The sequence below is a fragment of the Arvicanthis niloticus genome, chromosome 1 (assembly GCF_011762505.2).
Source record: "Arvicanthis niloticus isolate mArvNil1 chromosome 1, mArvNil1.pat.X, whole genome shotgun sequence".
Lineage (NCBI taxonomy): Eukaryota > Metazoa > Chordata > Mammalia > Rodentia > Muridae > Arvicanthis > Arvicanthis niloticus.
In genome coordinates this window covers 134212505-134235574 of record NC_047658.1, presented here as the reverse complement: position 1 = coordinate 134235574, position 23070 = coordinate 134212505, and the positions used below count along the sequence as shown (strand labels likewise).

The window sequence follows — 23070 nt, the reverse complement described above, 5'->3', positions numbered from 1 at the left end:
ATATGTATATATATATTTTAGTTAAGAAACAGATCATAATACACAAATATAACACAAATTTAAAGAAAAAGTACCTTTAAAACAGAGGCCTTAATAACCTTCCTAGGCATGCCTGCTACAATGCACACACTGCCCAATGGTCTTCTACATACAACAGTGGTCCCATAGAAGGAGCTGGCAAATATTGTTGCCATCTGTTTTCATAAGAATAATCTATAATATTCACATGGCAGAACATCATGTGACAGTGTTTCCCCAAAAGCATTGTGCTGTTGGAGGAGATGTGGCCATATCTGGCAAACTTTGATGTATACCAGAATATCTCATCCTAAAAGGCAGACCTATGAAAATGACCTCATTTGGGACCACGAGACCCATGCTCTGAGCTCAGGTCTTACTTAACTCAGTTTGAGACAGCCAAGGTGTGTGCCAAGCCAGGAACACTGAAACCAACTCTCGGAGGGGACTTAGCTATGAGGGCAAGCTGTGGGAAGACTCCCAGGATCTGATGCTAGGGTAACTCCACTCTTTCCATGGGGGGCAGAGGTGCTTAGCAATGTGTTCTACACAATGTGTACCTGAAGAACATGACGGAAGCTATATGGTAGCCCTCCTTTCCCACAGGGACACATCCTAAGACCCCCCTCCCATCTTGCTATCAAAGGTCCACTTTATAAATGTATATAAAGTCCAATGTATAAAGCAGGCAGAGAAAGGCTTAACTAGTAGGAAATAGTACAGTTTGGACATATTTTGATGTAGTTTGGATTGTGAATATTTCCCCAGGTTCATGACTTAAAGCCTTACATTTCTCCAGGAGGTGCTTTTAGGGGGTAACCATGGCTTGAGCAAGTGAGCCCTAGCATGAGGTCTTGTGGTCACTGGTGGTGTAATTCTGAAGGAAACTATGGGGCCCTGGTCCCTGTCTCTAGGTCTCAGGCATTTCATTGTCCTGTGGAGCCTTAGCCAGAACAACAGGGTGAACTGATTGTAGATTGGAAGCTCCAAAAGTGTGAGCCGACAAAGCATTTCCTCTTTGTGAGTTTATTATCTCAAGCATTTGTTGTTACACATAAACACACACACACACAATTAGCATATTATACTGACCCTTTCAGGGATCATGAGATGACACAGTGCCTAAAAAGAAGCTGAAGTGGTGAGTGATGTGGGCTTAGGGCTGAAGAAGCACAGCAGTACTGTGAGTTGACAGGATATTGACAGGTGGGTAGCATATACAGCATGGAGACAGTGGACGGTGGGATGTTTCATGTGCTGGGCAGGACCAATGGATGGTTCAGGGAGAACAGTATAACAAGTGCAGCAGGAGTAGCGGAGCACACCCTGCACACAGAGAAGGCTTGAACCATAAAAACAATGGTTTGGAAATCTTTCCAACTGCAAGGCCTCCAAAGCCAAGAAAAGCACAGAAAATACAGAAATGGAAATGGGGGTTGGGGGGGAGAGGCAGTGTTTTCTTTGAATTGATACTAAATAGTCACAGAAAGGAAACTTAAATATGGCTTCTCTTTGAAGTCTCCATTTCTACTACACTAAGAAAATCCAATGAGCAAACCAAGAAAAAAAAAATACAATATTCCAGAATGCTCAGAGTAACTGGAAAGTCAGAGCAGAGTTGCCGGGAAAATGAAGCTTTGCAGGACTGTGGTCTGATATGGCACTGGAGATCTCACCTAGCATAATCTCAGAGACTTGCAACTGCTCCTTAGGAAAATGTTAACCCTCCTCAGCAGCACGGGAAACTTCATTTGACTTTGCTGGCAGCTCCTTGGGAAAGGATGCACCGATCTCTGGGCTGGCTTTTTAAGGACTTTAAAAAAAGGCATCAAGACATATGATAAAAACAAAACAAAAACAAAAACAAAAACCACACACATACACACACACACACACACACACACACACACACAACACACACACACACACACACACACACACACAAATTTAGGGCACTGGCAGATATGATATCGACTGATCTACTAACTATAAGAGGATGGGTGTTAATCCCTTCTGCTGTGACCATGGGACTGCAGTTGCCTGCTGTTTGATTTCTGCTGGGGGTGCCAATATGACTTACATCCTCATGGCTCATTAAAATGGGGTGCACTGCACAAAATTTTGTTGTCTTAGTGGGAATGGCATATGGGTAGTGACTGAGCCAGTCTCCACATTACCTACCTTTAAAGATTTTTCTGACTAATGTATAAAATTTAAGCCAGGGGACAAAGCTTGACTGGCAGAAGCCCCTCTTTTAGTCAGAAAAGCAATGGTCTCTTGCCTTTCATATCACACCTAGTTCATTTCTGGAGATGCACCCCCTCCACCCCCCATATGATCTGTATGACATGGTCCTTCTCTTCTAGCTGCAGATAGCTCCAGCTCACGCCCAAAGATTTAGTGCCCTTCATAAAAGAAAAGGCGACAGAGTCAAGGTAAGTTATCGGTTTATTAGGAAAGTACCAACACCACATTCTTGGAAATTACTGGAATTTTATTTGCCTCAGGCTTATGACTTGCAACCAAAGACACTGTGCAAAGAAAGCAAAGAGTAAGTACACTTTAGGGAGAAGGAGACCATACACATTGGTAACACAGGAGAGCGGGTGGACAAAGAAGCCATCCAGGATACTCTAGACACTGTAATATTCAATAGCATTGTCAATAAAACGAGAACAAAAAAAATCAGCAATGTTTACAGTAGACATAAATCTTATACAAGTCAAAAAGCTTTTTTTTGTTCTTCAGATCATAGAGCATAAAATGGAAAAATGTATATGTAGGTGATATCTAACTACTGTACATTTGTCACTAGTAAAGTTGCTTATATGTACCGCAGTGTAAAAAAGAAAAGAAAACCAACAATACTGAAACAAATGAAAATCTTGAAAATCGCCTGATGAAAAATAAAATAGCCAGTGGCTTTTAATGGTTCCTCCTGGCCATCAGCACTACAGAAGATACGAATCTTCTCATCGGATCAGGTGACGGAACCAAGCACAACAAACTGCTACCAAACTTGACCCACCTGTAGAAATATACTATCTACCCACATCTTTTCCATCAAAAGCTTTTTGTTTTTAATCTTTGAATCTTTGAGGCCCATTTGGTCACAATATGTTACAAATATCCGTGTGTGTGTGTGTGTGTGTGTGTGTATGTGTGTGTGTGTACGCGCGTTTCTTTTTTTACACCATGATATCATATGTTTGTCTGGCACTACCCTAAAGCTAGTTCTAGATGACAATGAGGACGGAAAGATAACCCAGTGTGTCCAAATGGCGAGTGAACTCACTAGGGAGGAAGGAGAGGGGAAAGAAAGCATTCGGTTTTGCCGCTGCAGGAAGCTCACGTCCAGGCTCACTCATCGTCAGTTCCACTTGCTTCTGACTGTTCCTAAAAGAAAGAGGTGGTGGACAGACTGAGTGCACTACACCCTTTTCTGTGGAAAGACAGACACTGCAGAGGCATGGGCACCCTCTATGGCCCAATGGGGTTGGGGGTGGGGGCCTACACTGGCAAGCCCAAGGTGTGCCCGCCTGCCAGCCACACTTGCTGCATGCCACCGCCATTTCTGACGTCTGGAGCTAACCATTTCTATCTTTATCTGAGCTTTGGAAACCTGTCCCACGACAATAAAAAGATCATGCCTTGAATGTCTGCTCACGGGTAAGTCATCTCAAGAAATCCTGGTGCTTCAGATGTACCGAAATAAAGTAAGCCCGGTTCTAGAACTTTCCAAGTTCTAGAACTTTTCAATCGTGCCGGAGTAGCAACGTGTTAAAGGAAAATCAAATTCACTTATGTACTAAGATGGAAAACTGTCTTTCCAGAATGAAATCTGTGTAGGGGTTGTTTCGGGGAAGCTGAGCTTCTGTGGGGAGTGAGTTAAGGGACTGGGCTGGCCAAGTTTCAGTCTGTCATTCTCCCAGACCTGCAGGGTCAACAGTATTAGACTGAGGAAGCTCCTGGTGTCTGGATTCAGCCCCTGCCATTCACTCCCTCGGGACCTGCAGAGTACCCTGGACCCAAGTGATATCTATGTGACGATGCTAATATACATGTTAAGTAATTCTCAGATCGGAAGGTGCTTGGTTTGATAAAAAACGCTCCTCAAAATTTTCCTGATAAGAATAAAGCCTCTAGGTATTTAATCTCAAACAGCCCAAAACTGCCACCACAATCCCCTTCCTTTCCCGCTCTGACCATTATTTTATCTGAACTGCTATACTCACAGCAAGCTGGGTATGAGAGATATAAAATATTAACCAGCCATGAGGAAAACTGTATTTGCATGCACGCGCACTAGAGGATTGGAAAGGGGGATTGAAATGGAGAGCTTTTCACTTGACACCACAGTGTTAGATTCTTTGTTCTAAATTTCACTCTGTTCCCATCTTCAACATGACCTAGCCTCCTCTTCCGTGGCCTGTGTACCCCAAGAGAACCTGGGAACTGGGGGACACAGTCACCTCTGCCCGGGCCTGCACACTTACATTCTCATCCTGCTCCTCATCGGTGTCAAAATCGCTCACGACAGGTTTGGCTTTGCCTCGGTTTGGCCTTTTCTTGCCCTTCCCTGTGTCCCGGCCTTTCTCCTCCTTTTTATTCAGTTTGATTTTCACCTTCACAGATTTTGCTTAGAGCAGAAACAAGAGAGACTTTGGTGAAGACTCAAACTCAGTCAATTTATTATCATCCTACCTGTGGGTAACAAGTTGGATTTCCCCGGTCCTGGAGAGCCTCAGTGGCATGGTGGATCACCTGCTGGTCTAGTCAGCGCTCCCCTGCCTCCTCTAAGTGCAAGCTTGTCTCTGTTTGGAAGGTGAGTGACACAGTTGTGGGGGGAGGAGGCCCTCAGGGTGAGGGTGGGAGTGGATTCTTTTTCTGGCTCCCGATGGCTGAGCAGGGCAGTTATCAAATAAAAAGTGTACATTAACTATTACCAGATCTTATAAAAGATAAAAAAGGATGGTTTCACGGTGTACACTATTTAACTTAAAAATTCCAGTAGTGGGATGAGGGAGGAACATGATGAGAGAGGAACAGGTGTGAGGGCAGGTGCATTTGGGATGTAAATCAACTAATAAAATAAAAACAATTTAAAATTCAAGTTGTTTGAGTAGCATTTTTAATGTATGGAGACAAAATGGCAAGAAAAAATAACAACATGTATCCTTTACCCTATTTCATGCCTCTCTACTGATTTATTTCCAGAAGAAAAAGCATAGTTTATACCTATAAATATTTTATATTCTATCCTACCAAGAATAGGCACACATACATGCAGAGATACCTGAGGCTTTATTTAGTTGTTACATTAATCTTCAGGCGTGTCCATTGTCCATGTCCTCTTGCTTTTTACTTATACATGGGGGACAGCCATATGCATCAGCTCACACATGTAGCTTCTTTTCAACCCCTGAAAAGCTCCCATGCACAATCTACTCTATAACTGATTTAACCAGTCCCCCAGTGATGGGCACTACAACAAAGAAAGCCACTGTGGAGCCATGTTGGCAGACTTTGGTGAGGGTACAGTGGTAGCAGCCACACAGGACACTCTACAGCTATCTGTCAAGTGCATTGTCAGGAAGACTACAGCCATTTCTGCTCTTGCTCAGAAGACTGCAAAGTGCTATGCCTCCTAAAGAACTTCTGAAATGGACATCCCACCACTATGACTCCAAGTATTTGAGGATAAGTCATGAGAAGGTGAGTCTACCACACAAGCCAATTTCCCCAATGCTTGTAGATCTCAAGACTTGCTCTATCTATTTCTGTGGGGGTGGGGGATTTGATCACAGAAGAAAGAATGTGTGAGCTGAGACTTTCAAATCTTGGGGGAAATATAAGAAAAATGGCCTCATTGGAGCAGGAAAATTAAGACATTTTGATACATTTGTTAATAATTTTGGATCTGTTAAATGTGGAAAGGTATGCTATAAAATATCAGAGAACTGGAACAAATATCTCCAAATCCTACAGATTATGGGATTATACCTTTTTTTTTTTCACCTTCCAAGTCATCTACACTAATTAACAATAAACCAAATGATGTTTGTGAAATCATGTCTCTATGCAGACCAAAATTAATGGGCATACGAAGATCAGTTTGACAATTACTTTTGAAAATCAATGCCTGAGACCTGGGCCCAGCAGCGCCCTGTGGGAAGTTGTTTGTTAAACATGTAGAGGATGGGGCCTCACTGATCCAGAAACGCTGGGATGGAGCCTCACAGACAATGTTCTTCAAGCCCTGTAGATGTCATGCTACAATGCTACAGAGTGACAGGTGGCATGCATGCAAATGTTATCCTAACATCAAAAGCAACATGGACAGTCCTGAGCTCCATGGCTGGTGTGCTTCATTTTAACAGCTGAGAAAACTGGGCACAAGCAGGGCAAGTATGTGGCCTTTAGTGTCTGTGGAAACAGCCCCACAAGTGGGAAGGGCCAGGTACAGGGGACTTACCCTCTGACTCTGACTCCTCTTCATCATCTTCCTCCTCCTCCTCATTGCTTTCTTCCTCACTCTCTTCTTCTTTGGCAATTTTCTGCCGAGCACTCTTAAACACTGACTGGAGGACAATGGAGTCTTCGTAGATCTAAATGGCCAAAATGTCAGCTGTTGAAACCCAAACTCTGAGTTCAGTAGCCCCACAACTCCTGTGTGTTCCTCCTTAGTCCACACACACACACACACACACACACACACACACACACACACACAAGCTTTAGTTTAAGAGATGCCACTATTGGCGTTTTCCCCATGTGTATAGTATGTGTGTGGTCATGTATGGCAGGAATGAATGTTCCTCAATCGATCTTTATATTAGTTGTCCAGGCAGGATCTCTTCTAGAATTACCAGCTGGACCCTAAACCCATCCCAGATGATTCTGGGAGTATGAACTAGTCCAACTCACAAGGTTACCATTTACTTTTATGAAAATCCAGAGGCAAAACTGAATTCAAATATAGGCACAAAGATACTCAAAGGAAGACCAAAGACACAGAAATGAAGTTAAAAGGATGTGTTGAGGCTGGGTGTAGTGGCGCAAGCCTTTAGTCCTAGTACTTGGGAGGCAGAGGCAGAGAGGCAGAGGCAGAGAGGCAGAGAGGCAGAGAGGAGGCAGAGGGGCAGAGAGGAGGCAGAGGGGCAGAGAGGAGGCAGAGAGGCAGAGGCAGAGGCAGAGAGGCAGAGAGGAGGCAGAGAGGCAGAGAGGCAGAGAGGAGGCAGAGGGGCAGAGAGGAGGCAGAGGGGCAGAGAGGAGGCAGAGGGGCAGAGAGGAGGCAGAGAGGCAGAGAGGAGGCAGAGGGGCAGAGGCAGAGGCAGAGGGGCAGAGGCAGAGGGGCAGAGGGGCAGAGGGGCAGAGGGGCAGAGGGGCAGAGGGGCAGAGGGGCAGAGGGGCAGAGGGGCAGAGGGGCAGAGGGGCAGAGGGGCAGAGGGGCAGAGGGGCAGAGGGGCAGAGGGGCAGAGGGGCAGAGGGGCAGAGGGGCAGAGGGGCAGAGGGGCAGAGGGGCAGAGGGGCAGAGGGGCAGAGGGGCAGAGGGGCAGAGGGGCAGAGGGGCAGAGGGGCAGAGGGGCAGAGGGGCAGAGGGGCAGAGGGGCAGAGGGGCAGAGGGGCAGAGGGGCAGAGGGGCAGAGAGGCAGAGAGGCAGAGAGGCAGAGAGGCAGAGAGGCAGAGAGGCAGAGAGGCAGAGAGGCAGAGAGGCAGAGAGGCAGAGAGGCAGAGAGGCAGAGAGGCAGAGAGGCAGAGAGGCAGAGAGGCAGAGAGGCAGAGAGGCAGAGAGGCAGAGAGGCAGAGAGGCAGAGAGGCAGAGAGGCAGAGAGGCAGAGAGGCAGAGAGAGAGGCAGAGAGGCAGAGAGAGGCAGAGAGGCAGAGAGGCAGAGAGGCAGAGAGGCAGAGAGGCAGAGAGGCAGAGGAGAGGCAGAGAGGCAGAGAGGCAGAGAGGCAGAGAGGCAGAGAGAGAGGCAGAGAGGCAGAGAGGCAGAGAGGCAGAGAGGCAGAGAGGCAGAGAGGCAGAGAGGCAGAGAGGCAGAGAGGCAGAGAGGCAGAGAGGCAGAGAGGCAGAGAGGCAGAGAGGCAGAGAGAGAGGCAGAGAGGCAGAGAGAGAGGCAGAGAGGCAGAGAGGCAGAGAGGCAGAGAGGCAGAGAGGCAGAGAGGCAGAGAGAGGCAGAGAGAGGCAGAGAGAGGCAGAGAGAGGCAGAGAGAGGCAGAGAGAGGCAGAGAGAGGCAGAGAGAGGCAGAGAGAGGCAGAGAGAGGCAGAGAGAGGCAGAGAGAGGCAGAGAGAGGCAGAGAGAGGCAGAGAGAGGCAGAGAGAGGCAGAGAGAGGCAGAGAGAGGCAGAGAGAGGCAGAGAGAGGCAGAGAGAGGCAGAGAGAGGCAGAGAGAGGCAGAGAGAGGCAGAGAGAGGCAGAGAGAGGCAGAGAGAGGCAGAGAGAGGCAGAGAGAGGCAGAGAGAGGCAGAGAGAGGCAGAGAGAGGCAGAGAGAGGCAGAGAGAGGCAGAGAGAGGCAGAGAGAGGCAGAGAGAGGCAGAGAGAGGCAGAGAGAGGCAGAGAGAGGCAGAGAGAGGCAGAGAGAGGCAGAGAGAGGCAGAGAGAGGCAGAGAGAGGCAGAGAGAGGCAGAGAGAGGCAGAGAGAGGCAGAGAGAGGCAGAGAGAGGCAGAGAGAGGCAGAGAGAGGCAGAGAGAGGCAGAGAGAGGCAGAGAGAGGCAGAGAGAGGCAGAGAGAGGCAGAGAGAGGCAGAGAGAGGCAGAGAGAGGCAGAGAGAGGCAGAGAGAGGCAGAGAGAGGCAGAGAGAGGCAGAGAGAGGCAGAGAGAGGCAGAGAGGCAGAGAGGCAGAGAGGCAGAGAGGCAGAGAGGCAGAGAGGCAGAGAGGCAGAGAGGCAGAGAGGCAGAGAGGCAGAGAGGCAGAGGCAGAGGCAGAGGCAGAGGAGGCAGAGGAGGCAGAGGCAGAGGAGGCAGAGGCAGAGGAGGCAGAGGCAGAGGAGGCAGAGGCAGAGGAGGCAGAGGCAGAGGAGGCAGAGGCAGAGGAGGCAGAGGCAGAGGAGGCAGAGGCAGAGGAGGCAGAGGCAGAGGAGGCAGAGGCAGAGGAGGCAGAGGCAGAGGAGGCAGAGGAGGCAGAGGCAGAGGAGGCAGAGGAGGCAGAGGCAGAGGAGGCAGAGGCAGAGGCAGAGGAGGCAGAGGCAGAGGAGGCAGAGGCAGAGGAGGCAGAGGCAGAGGAGGCAGAGGCAGAGGAGGCAGAGGCAGAGGAGGCAGAGGCAGAGGAGGCAGAGGCAGAGGAGGCAGAGGCAGAGGCAGAGGCAGAGGCAGAGGCAGAGGCAGAGGCAGAGGCAGAGGCAGAGGCAGAGGAGGCAGGAGGCAGGAGGCAGGAGGCAGGAGGCAGGAGGCAGGAGGCAGGAGGCAGGAGGCAGGAGGCAGGAGGCAGGAGGCAGAGGCAGAGGCAGAGGAGGCAGAGGCAGAGGAGGCAGAGGAGGCAGAGGAGGCAGAGGCAGAGGCAGAGAGGCAGAGCGGCAGAGGAGGCAGAGCGGCAGAGGAGGCAGAGCGGCAGAGGAGGCAGAGGAGGCAGAGCGGCAGAGGAGGCAGAGGCGCAGAGAGGCAGAGAGGCAGAGAGGCAGAGAGGCAGAGAGGCAGAGGAGGCAGAGAGGCAGAGAGGCAGAGAGGCAGAGAGGCAGAGAGAGAGGCAGAGAGGCAGAGAGAGAGGCAGAGAGGCAGAGAGGCAGAGAGGCAGAGAGGCAGAGAGGCAGAGAGAGAGGCAGAGAGGCAGAGAGGCAGAGAGAGAGGCAGAGAGGCAGAGAGGCAGAGAGGCAGAGAGGCAGAGAGAGAGAGAGGCAGAGAGAGAGGCAGAGAGAGAGAGAGAGGCAGAGAGAGAGAGAGAGAGAGAGAGAGAGAGAGAGAGAGAGAGGCAGAGAGGCAGAGAGAGAGGCAGAGAGGCAGAGAGGCAGAGAGGCAGAGAGGCAGAGAGGCAGAGGAGAGGCAGAGGCAGTCAGATCTCTGTGAGTTCAAGGCCAGCCTGGTCTATAGAGTGAGTCCAGGACAGCCAGGGCTGACACAATAAAACCCTGTCTCAAAAAAACAAAACAAAACAAAACAATATACAGTTGTTATATTTATAATATGTTAGAGCAGATGGGGTCTCATCTTTGACAAAAATAAAACAATATTTTTGCTTGTTCTTTTTGTTTATTTTGAGATATGGTTTCTGTGAGTAACAGCCCTTGCTATCCTAGAACTCTGTAGACCAGGCTGGCCTCAAACTCAGAAAGCCACCTGCCTCTGTCTCCTGAATGCTGGGATTAAAGGTGAGCACCACCATATCCCAGCCAAAATCGGTGTTTTAAAGCACACTTATTTAAGCTGTTCTCTTAAATACCATGGCAACACAGTGGCAACGGAACCCTTTCCAAGGCTGTTCCCTGTCACTGAGCTTCAGTGCAGCCGACAGTGATCCAGCAATCTCACTTCTGGATATGTAATGAAAATAATTAGAAGCAGGGTGTTGAGGAAATAAATACCCTCCACACACCCATGTGCCCAAGACACACCTCAGCCAAGAGCTAAGGAACCCAAAGATCTGTAGACAGGTGAGTGACTGAAGAAAATATGGCAGGACTAGGATTCAGCCTTTGGGAGGAAAGACCTCCCATCACCTGCTACAACACAGAAGAGCCCTAGGAGCCAGTCACCAAGTGGTGGACACTAAGTGTTCCCATTTATATAGTCAGTCTCACGTCAATCAAGGGTGGCTATAGGAACCAGGGTGGGGGAGAAGAATGTTCAACGCCTAAGGTGTCATCATTTGCTAGAGACCTGCTAAATGCCCACAGGAGCAGCCTTAACTACTGAACTGCACCCTTAAAAAAAAAAAGACAGTTAAGGTAGTGAAGTTTGTGTTGTCTTTTTGCCACAATGCAAAAGCAAAGTATAAATGAAGGGCCACTGCTCTCTGGAATTGAGTTCCTTTGCTGTAAAGGTGACCCACCAGAGCCGGCCAGTGGTGGCACACACATTTAATCCCACCATTCTGGAGGCAGAGGCAGGCAGACCTCTGTGAATTCAGGGTCAGTCAGGGTCTACAGAGCAAATTCTAGGACAGCCAGGGCTACACAGAGAAACCGGGTCTCAAAAAAAAAAAAAAAAAAAAAAAAAAAGTTGGCTCACACATTCTTCAAGGAAGTGGTAAGGGCAGCCTGTGGCAAATGATGAGGACACTGGTGGGGACAGTGAGGACACTGGGACAAATCTGCCAGAGATATGAGTTAACAAGTTAAGGTGAGGACGAGCTGGCCAGGGGTAAGCCAAGAGAGCAAAGGAGAAAGGCAGGAGGCCTAAGTGAGGAAATGTGGAGGCGTCACTGTCAATCTGGCTGTGGAAGCGGACTCTGCTGGGCTACCTGCTTCACACACAGCGTCTCTGTGTCATCTGCCCTGCCCTGTTTCTTTTGCTGAGTATGGCAGCCACAGGCCAGAAAGACAGACAGGAAAACAGGAATCAGTCCCCACCATAGGCAAGTGGAATTGAGCTGTTTAAATTAAAGAGCGAGTGTCTGCCTCCTTATGCTCAGAAAGTCACCGTTACTCACAATGACTTCCCGACTATGGAGAAGAGAACCAAGATTTTTTTTTTTTTTTTTAGATCAGCAATTTGAGGCTCCTCTCCATTCTGTTTTAAATCATTGCACTCTAAACTCTTGGTAGAAGGTAACTGTCATCACAGACAGTCTCTGTCAATATAGAGATGGTACCCAGCCTTTCAGCATCACCTCTAATGGTGAGACAAGCCTTGAAGGAAGCATGAGTAGAAGCCTATCCAGCTATGGCACAACTGCCTTTATTCACCCAGGCTGCAGACAACACGACCTCTTTGGTTTTCAGTGTTCTGCTGGGGAAGAAGCGACTATTCAAAAAAGTAGAAATGAAATACTTCACTTCCAGGAACCTAAGCATGGTTAAGGTTAGACACTCCTCAGACAACTTGACACGTACCTGGGATCCTTCCAAGTTGAATGTCTGTGCATTGTGACAGAGAAGCATGACATCTTTCTCCAGGTCCCCCAGGCTCCGGTACTTATGGTTACGGATTCTTTCCTGATGGGAATTTTGGATGAAACAGAAGAAGGATATGTAACTGTCCTTGCTTGTTTAAGGAAACCCACATTCCCCTTTGTCTTCATAGCATTCAGCCTTGTTGAGTGGGCGGGACTGTGCAGCCCCAAGGGCGGGGTGTCACTGACCAGGACCACCCTCCCACCAGTGTTCTTCAGGATAGGGAGGAAGGTGCTCAGAATGGGAAATGAATGGTCATGGAGGGACAGGGAGGCTCTCAACAACATGCAGTGTGTGTACTCTGAGCTTGCAACGATCAGATACATGCATGGGAAGGATCGATGCCATCCCGGCCCCGCCTTTCCTGGGGCAAGCCTTGCATAGGTCAGTGGTTAGCAACCAGGAGGCCACTACCCCAGCCCCACCTAGAATCACTCCAGAGCATCCATGCATCCTCCTTTGTGTACTCGAAGAATAACAGTGAACAGAGTATCTACCTTTATCTTTTTGAAATCCACTGGCTTCCTAATTAATTCATAGTATTCTGGTAACTCTTTCCTGGAAGGTAACTGAATGAAGACTTCACTGAGCTGTCGCCCTGAACTGCAGGATGGGGAAGACAAACAGAAACAAAGCAGATGAAGCACTCCTCAGCGAGGGGGGTCATTTCAGAGACTGTCAACAAAGGAAAGGAGGTCCCACGCACACAGGCATGGAGGGGTCTGGGGAGTGGAGGCTGATGCCCCGTGTGCCGGCTTCAGTCACATGAGAGTACAATTACATCCCTGCTTCTGTCACACACACATACAATGTGGCAAGTACCCTGTGGATTCCCCTGTCAGGAGCTAATCTCTTTTTGTCATGACAGAAATATTCAAAATAACTTATTGAGCCCTGAATCCCATTTTAAATGAAAAAAAAAAAAAAAAAACAAAAAAAAACAAAAAAACAGAGTTGGTTAAAAGAAAGCACACAGACATGACCCCCATATTGCTTTTGTCTTCAAATTCACTGTGTATTTGGAAAATATGTTAAAATACACAGCGCAATGCTAATGTGAAGCTGCTGTGTGCTCCCACAATCCTTTACGTGTCTACATGCCACGAGCCCCTCCCACTGTCCCTTGCCCAAGGAGCCCCTTCCCGTCCCCCAAAGGCACTTATGTGGAGCAATTTGGGCAAATGAGAACAATTGCTAATGTGTGTGCCCGTGCGGTTCTCGTTTCTCGGGTCTGCTGCGCCCTCCCCCCAGTGCATGGTGGGTTTTATTGAAAGCAGGTTTAATGGGGAGATGCTTTAGCCTTTTGTCACTTGGGAGAACAGGCTGCAGAGCAACAAGCTTTCCGCATCAACTTAATGCGGGGAGCGGGCACGGTTAAAGGTACAAAGGCTGGATAATTGAGGTTCACGATCCCAATACCTGAGCTGGCCTCGCTAAATCAATAACAGCTTGTGATATATGGTCTAGTCGTTTTCCACAAAAATTTCACTGCTTTTATGATGGCATCTCCAGTTCCTTTGTGCGGCCAGAAACGTCAAAAAGATAATCATAAGGCCCCTCCCCAGCCCCCCGCCATGTAAATTTGGAAGGTGGCTGCACCAGTGTTTGGGAATGCTCAGAGGCAGCAGCGAGGCATGAGTGACAATATGCCGTTTTAATCCACAGTCCCAGTTGTATAATTAAAAAATAATCATAATGACAGTTATCATAAAAGAGGCATGCGCACTAACTCAAGTGGTTGCCTAGCAACCAGTGGGGGAAAAGCTGAAGTGCAAAGGGGCCTGCATAAATTAACCGACAATCCTCAGTCAAAGGATGGGCAAGTTTTTTCAGTTATGGCAGGTCACTGTTTTGTTTTATTTTTAATGCTTAGATGGGCCTCATGAATACTAAAATCGGGAACAAGCACAAGAGGTTTAGAAACAAGACTACTGAAATGCTAGGAAATTAGATTCTTGGTTTACTGTGGCGAGAACCAAGGTGTTCTCTTACCCATCCAACCCCTGCAGACTGAGATGTGTTTGTATGTCCATAATTTGCATCACACGGTATAAGGCACATTTTCTTGTTTATAATCAGTTCCAACACAGGGCCACAACTGCTGATGTGCATTTCTAACGTTTTGAAATTGATAAAACATATATTTTACCATTTTAGAAAAAAAGAACATCTTAATGGTGACAAGAAGTCTCTGTGTATGTGTGTTGATTTTTCTATTTCTGTATTTCCTTCAAGTGTTTTCATAAGCTGGCATCAATCCACACGCCAGACCTTCCTGTAGCCCTGGCTTTAATACCTGACCCTCAGTGACATCTTCAGTGTCATTTCCTATAGTCCCAACAGATGGTGTCGTTTTTCTATTGACAGATTACAAGCGCATCTTTGCTGTGCACACTTGTGATGGACAGGTTCCCAGTTTCACCTGTGCTCAGGGTGAAGTAAGAATTAAACGCTATGGATGAGACCCAAGAATCTACTAGAACGTCAAGAGAGTGCAAAGCCACAAAGGTCACTTGTGCCTGCCCCTTCTCTCCAGGCGAACCGGCAGGCCCTAGGCCCACTGAAGAGACAAGCCCAGAGTCACCCCTGCTCATAAGAGAAGAGTTGAGTGATCTCAGACTTGGTGTCAATACTATAAAATGAGAACAAATAGATCTTACTCTATTTAAAAAAAATAAAGCCCCACTGGCCCAAACAGTCCTTCCTGCCTTCTCTCCCGCCTGTACCCCACCCCTCTTAAAAAAGAGAAAGTTGCACAACAGTGACCTGGAAGCCACTTAACTTGTCTTCCAACCATCAAGTTGCTTCCAGTTTTCCATCCACACCTTGGACTAGCCACCAAGCCCTCTAGAGTGTGCCTTATGCCCTAGTTGTACTGAGGCTCTGTCAGCTCGGCAGAATTGCCTCATTTCCTTTGAAGCATCCTCATGTGTATGACTGAGTATTTCTTATATCTGGTGCTGGAGGTGGCAAGATAGGGTTGGTCTACTCTGTAATCCACAGATGGCTAAAACCATTGTATCCTCCCTCCTCAGCAACAAGGTATAAACTAGTCCTGGTTGAAATCCATCCACACTTTATGATCCTCCCACAATCCAGACCCATCCTTTCTAATAAAAATGGAGGGCAGTCTCCTTAATATTAATTGCATTTAACTTAATGTGCCTCACATCTCAGAATTTTTTTCTCTTCTTCCCACAGGACACCAACGTTTCTATAGTCAAATCTTTGACATCGTCCTTGCCATGGTGATTGGTGATGGCAGCCCAGGAAGGGGAAATCAAGGCTTGGGCAGCATGGGCTGATCTAGATAATGCTCACCTCTTAATGAAGTGGAAACCTAAGGGGTCTTTGGAAAGTCAGTTGTGTTGAATGGTGTTTTGCTGGGACAAACACTCAAGTGTTTTCCTGAAGTGGACACAGGTGACTCATGGACTAAGGCAGACTCATGAAGGAACATTTCGCTGAAGCAGACACAGGAGAGGATGTTCTGCTAAAGCAAGCATGTGAAAGGACACGTGATGAAAGATTCTTTGCTAACAATATGCATATATTGGTCCGCCTCACATTTCATAGTTGAGCTCCATTTGTTGGGACTCTGAGGACTCGGGCTGATTGGATGTACGTGCTGAGGCAAGACAAATGGAGGACACATGATGTTGGAGTGATGGAGAGAGAACTCGGCTTGCTGGCATAGTTAGCTGTGCAAGGCTTGTGGGTCTCACATTTTCATAGATCTTCACCGAGAGAGGCACAGCTGAGAAGTTCTTCTGGTGTCCTTCTGGGTCCCTCCTGCTGATTGGAGTCTGGCTGTCTCTTCTAGGTGGTACCACTACTGTTTCTGACCCAACTCTACTGAACTAGACTGCTGGTGTATCTGTGAAGTATTTGTGAGTAGATGGAGCTGCCACTGCTGACCTGTGAACTGAACTGCCAATTTCCAGACAACACAGACAGGAGTTGCTCCAAAGAACCTTTCTAAACAGGTCCACTTCCCCATCTCCCCCGACTTCATCTTTTCTTTTCCACCACCTCCACCACCTATAAGGGAGGTTAAAGCGTTTAAGAACCATCATTAAAAAATAAGGATTGAAAAAAATTAAGGTTACATCTAAGGACCTATAGAGTGCACCAGGGTAGCAGAACACTTGCTAGAGGACTGCAACAGTTTAACCTCACCCTCACAAAAAAGTATAGATTTAAACCAACAAATTAAAAAAAAAAAAAAAAGAAGTCACTTGAAGGATAATTATACAATTGTTTGGATAAAGGGGGTCTGGCTCTGTCGAAACCTTTATCCTACCCCTAGGTATATTTCATTATGATATTTTATATGATGTAAAATCGAAGTATAAATTATTGAAGTGCACTACTTCCTGTAGCAAAAGCAGCATCCCCTCCCGGAGTCCACAGACAGCTCTTACACCCATTTTTCTACAGTGATCTATCTCATACTATGATGTACGACTGCAAAGATACAGGGCTGGTGGGAGAAGAGAAGGATCCCCTTGAGTTCAGGGCTTACAGGGACAGGTGGCAAGCACTTTCTGTCTACCAAGGAGAATGGACACAGAGATATGATGGCCATGTCATGGGCATGAAGAGAAGCACTATGCTCCACCTATAAATGGGGACTTGCAAACCCTGCCTACAAGATGCACAGGCACACACTACTGAGATTTAATTTGTTAGTATTCATCTGGAAACCAGATTGTCCCCGTTACCTCTATAGTCCACAAGGTGAGGTTCCCTCATCTATCATCCTGACCCTAGATGGAGGGTGTATACAACACATAAATACCAGCTTCACTTTGATCAGGTACCACCAGAAACATGCTTTAGACTAACTTGATTAAAAATGCCATCCTTTATACCAGCCAAGGCTGACCTTGAACTTTCTATCCTCTGAAGTACAAGGATTCATGCACCTACATGGTTCATGTAGTTCTGGGGGTCCAACGGTGGGATATGAGCTTGCCAGGCAAATGCTCTGACAACTGTATTTTCTTTATCACCCAATGAAGTTGACCAGTTGATTATTATAATAGTTGTGAAAAAGATATGACTACCTGCAGCCAAAATAAGTCTTGTTGGTAGTGAACAATGAAAGTAAATCTGTGTCTTACTTCATAAGGAAATAAAGTTATGATTTAGAATACCCACTTAAGGTTGGAGGGATAGTATAGGAAAATTCCTGCAGTCCTGAAGGTACCCTATACAGGAAGTAATTTGGGAAGACAACCTAGAAACTAGAATGACATCTCAGCAGGTGAGGAAATGCCACTTTCTCTCCAGGTCAGGTTCCTGAAGAAGTTTCATACACCCTACTGATAAATTTCTTCACACTCATATCTGTCCCCCAGTTATCTAAGAAACTCTGGAATCCTGAGCCAGGTATGAATCAGGAGCCATGAGCACATCACAATCACTAGAGAGATCTGTTGTCTGGGATTTGTGACCACGAAGCAATGACTGATACTTGACTCTGACTTCCCAGGCTCACATGGCTTGGAATAAGTTTAACTTTGCTTATGGTAGTTGGGTGGGTAGCCTTTAGAACTACCCTGCATTTCAAGAAAGAACATAGATATCTATACCATGCCTTTTAGCTATCAGGAAACAGAAGGCTACCATGATAGAGAAGAGAAGCCAAGCCCTCACTCAGGACTGCCGCCTTGCCTCACACCCAGTTCAGGAACAGTGGCACTCTGAACCACTGTTCTAATTATTATTGTCTCCTCTGGGCGGAAACAAAGATACAGATGAAATAGGTGCCAGATGTATGGGGCAACACTAAAGGTACATACCGTCAGGCCTGATGACCTAAATTTCATACGGAGAACCCAGAGGGTAAAAAGAAAGCACAAATTCATACAAGTTGCCCTCTGACCTCCATGTGCATGCCACAGCATGTACACACATGTGAACACACAAAAATATAAAATGTAAAAAAAAAAAAAAAGATATGTCAAGATGGTCATCATAGGATAACTTACAATAATTTAAATCAAACAGACAAGATGTTTACCATCACAGAGAAATCAGTGACGGGGTGCTAGGGAGTCTAACAATGTGTGGGGGGAGAGGAGGTTGAGGTGGAATTAAAAAACAAACAATCCACCCGTAGGATATGAAATTCTAACTGTGGCCCATCTCAAAAGCTTTGAAATAAGCATAGGAGAAAGAGATCTGAGGAGATATGGGACAACTTTACCGTCACAGGGACATGCTCTGCACCAAGATTTATAATCCAATGCAACTCTGAACCAAGTCACCCACAAAGTGGGTCTCAAGGCTGTGATGGGGCTATCTTTTTTGAAAATGTGTTGTAGGTCGAGAATCACATTTTATTTTTTCTTTAAAAAAAAAAAAAATGACCTGTATCACATGGCTAACTTTGATTTCTATCAAATAAACAGCACGTTTCACTACCTACTCCTTTAAATTTGGCCAATAAGAAAAGCACAAAAAGAACATACAGATTAATTATGGGAAAAATTTTCCTAAGATAGTGCAACCTTAAGAAGTGATTGCACATTTTAGATAGTTCTTTAGAATAGTCTTAGAGCATCTCCCATTATCAGAGACACTTGGAAAGAAGAACATTTGCTTCCAAGTATTTTTTTTTCTTCACTTTACATTGTCTATGGTCATCTACTCCCAATCCTCCTGCATCAGCCTCCCAGACAGCCAATTACAGGCACAAACCATCACATTTGGCTTTTTTTTATTTTCTTGGCAGGCATCTTGAGACATTTTTCATAGATTTACTGCCTATCACTTGGCTTTTAAAAATATCGACAGAGGCCATCTAGTTTCTTACACTTTTTTTTTTTTTTTTTTTTTTTATTTCTTACGTGACATTTTATAATAGCAAGAAAAGGTCTGAATTCTCACCTACTTCTGTCAGCCATGACAGCTAAATGACCTGCGACTCTCTGGCCTGCCACCTCTTGGCTTTCATCACTTTATCCTGGAAACATGAGATGCTGTCCTTTCACAGGGTAAGGATGAACTGACCCTCCCCTTCTGAGTGTTCTGTCCTTTGATCCTGGACAGTGTCTTGTCTTCTATATGGTAAAAATACTTCAAGGCGTTTGGTTGATTTGTGACACAAACCTTCTAAAAGCAAAGGAAACCCTGTGCTTCTCTACCTGAGGTGTTAAGGCCCAGATGCTGTTTTGCTTAATGGTGGGTTGTGGTATGTTCCTGAGAGCCTTTTCCTGCAGTAGCCAGTTTGGTAAGCTCTGGAGTGAGACAGATTCTTCTCAAGAACACAGAGGATTTATGTATGTAAAAAAAAAAAAATCTATCTAATATCTACCATTTTCAGTACCAATCCATTTTTGACCAAAGCATTCATGGGACTGAGTTTGAAGACAGTGTCATCCCTATACAAGGATATGTTCTACTTCCAGTTGGGGTTTCTTCCTCTTCCTGAGGGGTCATTCATGTAGACTTGGAGCCTGACAGCAAGAGAAGGCCTATAGGGCCAGAGCAATACTGGAAGCTAGGGGAGACTGTCTGTCATAGTTGGCTTTCTATTGCTGTGACGGAACACCATGGGCAAAGCAACTTGGGAAAGGAATGGTTGGTTCCATATTACCACTTTACACCTCTCTGGCCTCACTGAGGAATGCCAGGGCAGGAACCTGGAGGCAGGAACTGAAGCAGAGGCCATGGGAGAATGCTACTTACTGGCTTGCTCAGCTTGCTTTCCTGAACTATTCATCACTGGATGGACCCTCTCATGTCAATCATCAATCAAGAAACTGTCCCACAAGTTTGCCTACAAGCCAATTTTAGTGTGTGTGTGTGTGTGTGTGTGTGTGTGTGTGTGTGTGTGTGTAGGGGGGGGCATTTTCTCAATCAAGGATCCCTCTTCTCAGATGACAGTAGCTTGTCTCGAGTTACAGGCAACAAAACAAAAAGCCACCAGGAAACCTTTGATGCCTCAGAAAGCAGGTGGACTTTCCTTGCCCACTCACCCAGTATGTGGGAATAACTGGGTGAGCACCACACAGTAGGTCAAGTCACCAGGAGTCGCAGCAGCCTGCCCAGCACTGCTCACATCACAGGTACTCGTAATGAGGGTGAACTAAGACACCAGAGCCCACATTTACCTACACACGTTCCGAGTGCAGTATCAGAGCTCTAACTCAGTATTGCTCAAAGAGTGTGCCAGGGCACACCAATTTATGGGGCTATAAACTGTTTTCTGGAAAGATGGTTGACCAAACAAACTCATTTGGGGAACACTGGGCTCAGAAAAATTAGACTGTTAACTTTATAGCCATTACCCCTCCCTCCCTGGGTCTCTAGCTGGACTGGATGTCTGTAAGAGAGCTAGAAGGTAAGTGTGGGAAGCCTTTTTCTCAGACAAAACACCAAGCTATGCCCTCCCCAGCCTGCTAGTCCATGAGACAGACTTGGCAGCACTGTGTGAGGTCCAGAGTGTCAGACAGAGAATGAGGGACTTCTCAGATACCTAGAACTTGAATTTTGTCTAAATGTATCTACCCAGTCATAACACTATTCCATGTTAATTCTTCTGGAATCCATGAGGCCTGGAAATGCAAAGGCGCCTGGGCATGAGAGCCATTTTAGTAAGCTTCCCCCTCCATTTAAAGAACTCTGGAATGCCTGAAGCCAGGGATACTAAAAATAGGCTTTGTCTAAAACAATTTCTTGGCTGCTACTGAAAGAGCAGTCAATACTAATGATATAATCATGACATCGAGGACTGTTAACAACCACGGAGAGAACTTAAGTGTCCTGGTGTGGAGTCTGCGGGGCTGGGTTTCTACATACTCATGTATGCAGAAATGTATATGCAAGCTATCCCATGTAGACCCCCCCACTGACCTTTCACCTGTATTTCTATAAATGGCACAGAACCTTCAGTCACCACGCAGGAAACAGAGCCGAAGCTCTGAGAATCCCACCTCAGATTCGGTCTGCCCAAGTCTACGAGACACTCTGAGCATGCATTCTGCCACCTTTCTCCCCACTGCAGCTGCCTTATCAGAATGATGTTTCCCCCCCTCACCTCCAACACCCCTCATTCTATATCTCCACGCCCCTCTGACACGCCTCCTTCACTCCCAACTGAACATGTGCCATGGCCTATAGTCCTCTCTTGGCTCGCCTTTCCTCACAGCACAGCAAGCTGTGGGTAGCAGCCATTCCGCCACCCATAGCAGACACTGCACACTGGTCACTGTACTCTCTCAGTAAAACTCATGTGTATGTATCCTCAACACTGGACACCAATGGGAGGGGCAGTCAACTGCAAGAACACGAGGAGATCGGAGTTCTTAAAGAGCATGCTCAGGTTCCTCACTTTGGAGCTCACAGCTTTCTGGGTCTGCTCCTCTGCTTCACCTGGGGATGGCTCCCCTTTCTTTAGACAGGGTAGCCTAGATGTACAAGGACACGTGGTCTCCAGAGGCAGTCTATTTACCTGTGCTTCCTTCCACACAGCTCATGCCCACACTACTGAGGACTATGGGTTTGTCCATTCTAACCCCTCACGCTCACCGCACCACAGTCCCTCTGTCACCAGCAAGCCAAGTTCCTGCTCTTGCCCCAACTCCCTCCACACCACTCACACCAGGTATCTGCACTATTTAGCTTCTTCCAAAAGTGCATAAGGCAATCTATTTTACATTGTCTGTTTTTCCCTCTCTCTCCATTTTCAATACTTACACAGAGATGGAAAAAAAAATAAATCCTGGTCTTTTGAACGGCAAGAAAGGATTTTTGAATTGCTCTGAAGGAAGGGTTAATTTATCAAAATGCAACTCTGAAACTCACACAGCTTAGGCTTAGGGGAAAAGGAAACAAGGGGGACACTAATACGGGTGACACTAGCTCCAAAGGGCCCCAAGGAAGCAAGCACCAAGCCTCTACTAACCTTTGGAGATGACCATTTAAATTCTATTTAGTGAAAATGGGTTTATCTAGGTCCTAACTGCAAACGGTTATATTCTCTACCCTCAGAAAGTCCAGGCATGACATGGGGGGTTTACAGTAGCCTTTAAAGTCATTAATCCACTTTTTCATGGTCATGTGGCTGCTTTGAAGGAGAGGAGACGGGGAGAAGCAAAGGGAGAAGGAACTCAGACCCATGCCTGCCTTGGGGGCAGGGGACCTTTTAGACCATTGGGCTTCTGTTCTAGGTCCACACAAGTCCCTGTGTTATGTAAGCAGCCTACTCTTACAAAGTCAGTGGTGTTTTAAGACCACCTGAATCCTGATGATAGAAACGGAGCGTAATGGGCAGTGTTCAGCAGGCGCTGTGGGGGGTGTGCTTCCTAGGATTGTATAAGGACATGGACACTGTCTTAGAGATCAGAGTTCTTCTTTTCTTTCTTTCTTTCTTTCTTTCTTTCTTTCTTTCTTTTTTTATGCAACTCACAGCAGGGTCTTTATTCTATTCGAGTTAGCTCAGGCTCCTCCAATGCACCCCTGTCACTCAGGACAATTTTGGGGTGGGGCGGGGGGGGGAATCCCTGAATATTTATGGGGCAAGGCTTTATAGTAAGCAGCAAGCAGGAGACAAGTATGCAAGCATCTAATTGGAGAGCAACTGTGACCTTCAACATGATTGGCTGGTGCTAGTGGTCATATCATAAACTTAATTTCTGCTCCCCTCTCCATTGGTTGTTAGGCAGTGGGTAAGCTTGTAACCTAAGGGTGCAGGTTTGTTGGGGGAGTAAACTGGTCTTGTTGAGGATTAGCCTAGAGACTGGAGCTAGGCTCTGGTTTTGCCAGGGGGCAACTTGGAAACTAACACAAGAGCGTGCTCAGGTTCCTCACTTTGGAGCTTACAGCTTTCAGGGTCTGCTCCTCTGCTTCCCTTGAGGATGGCTCCCCTTTCTTTGGACAGGGTAGCCTAGATGTGCAAAGTATACAAGGTCTCTAGAAGCAGTCTATTTAGCCACACTTCCTTCCATAGATGCTCATGTCCATATGGTTACTGAGAAGCCACAATCTTGC

General features: G+C 46.8%; 1 protein-coding gene across 10 annotated transcripts in view; it reads right to left on the bottom strand.

The window, feature by feature from the left end:
• Positions 1-2448: 2448 nt before the first annotated feature.
• Positions 2449-23070, bottom strand: part of Smarca2 (SWI/SNF related BAF chromatin remodeling complex subunit ATPase 2) — a 170740-nt gene continuing 150118 nt past the window's right edge. For 7 of the 10 annotated variants that reach the window (XM_034496038.2, XM_034495875.2, XM_076918770.1 and 4 more), the window contains 5 exons: positions 12567-12672; positions 12010-12111; positions 6494-6626; positions 4515-4657; positions 2449-3414 (listed from right to left, as the gene is read on the bottom strand). In XM_034496038.2, the coding sequence (XP_034351929.1) occupies positions 3379-3414; positions 4515-4657; positions 6494-6626; positions 12010-12111; positions 12567-12672 (520 nt within the window). In that variant the 3' untranslated portion in view covers positions 2449-3378. The remainder of the gene's footprint in view (positions 3415-4514; positions 4658-6493; positions 6627-12009; positions 12112-12566; positions 12673-23070) is intronic. The other 3 variants (XR_004606220.2, XM_034496191.2, XM_034496277.2) reach the window with 3 other exon arrangements.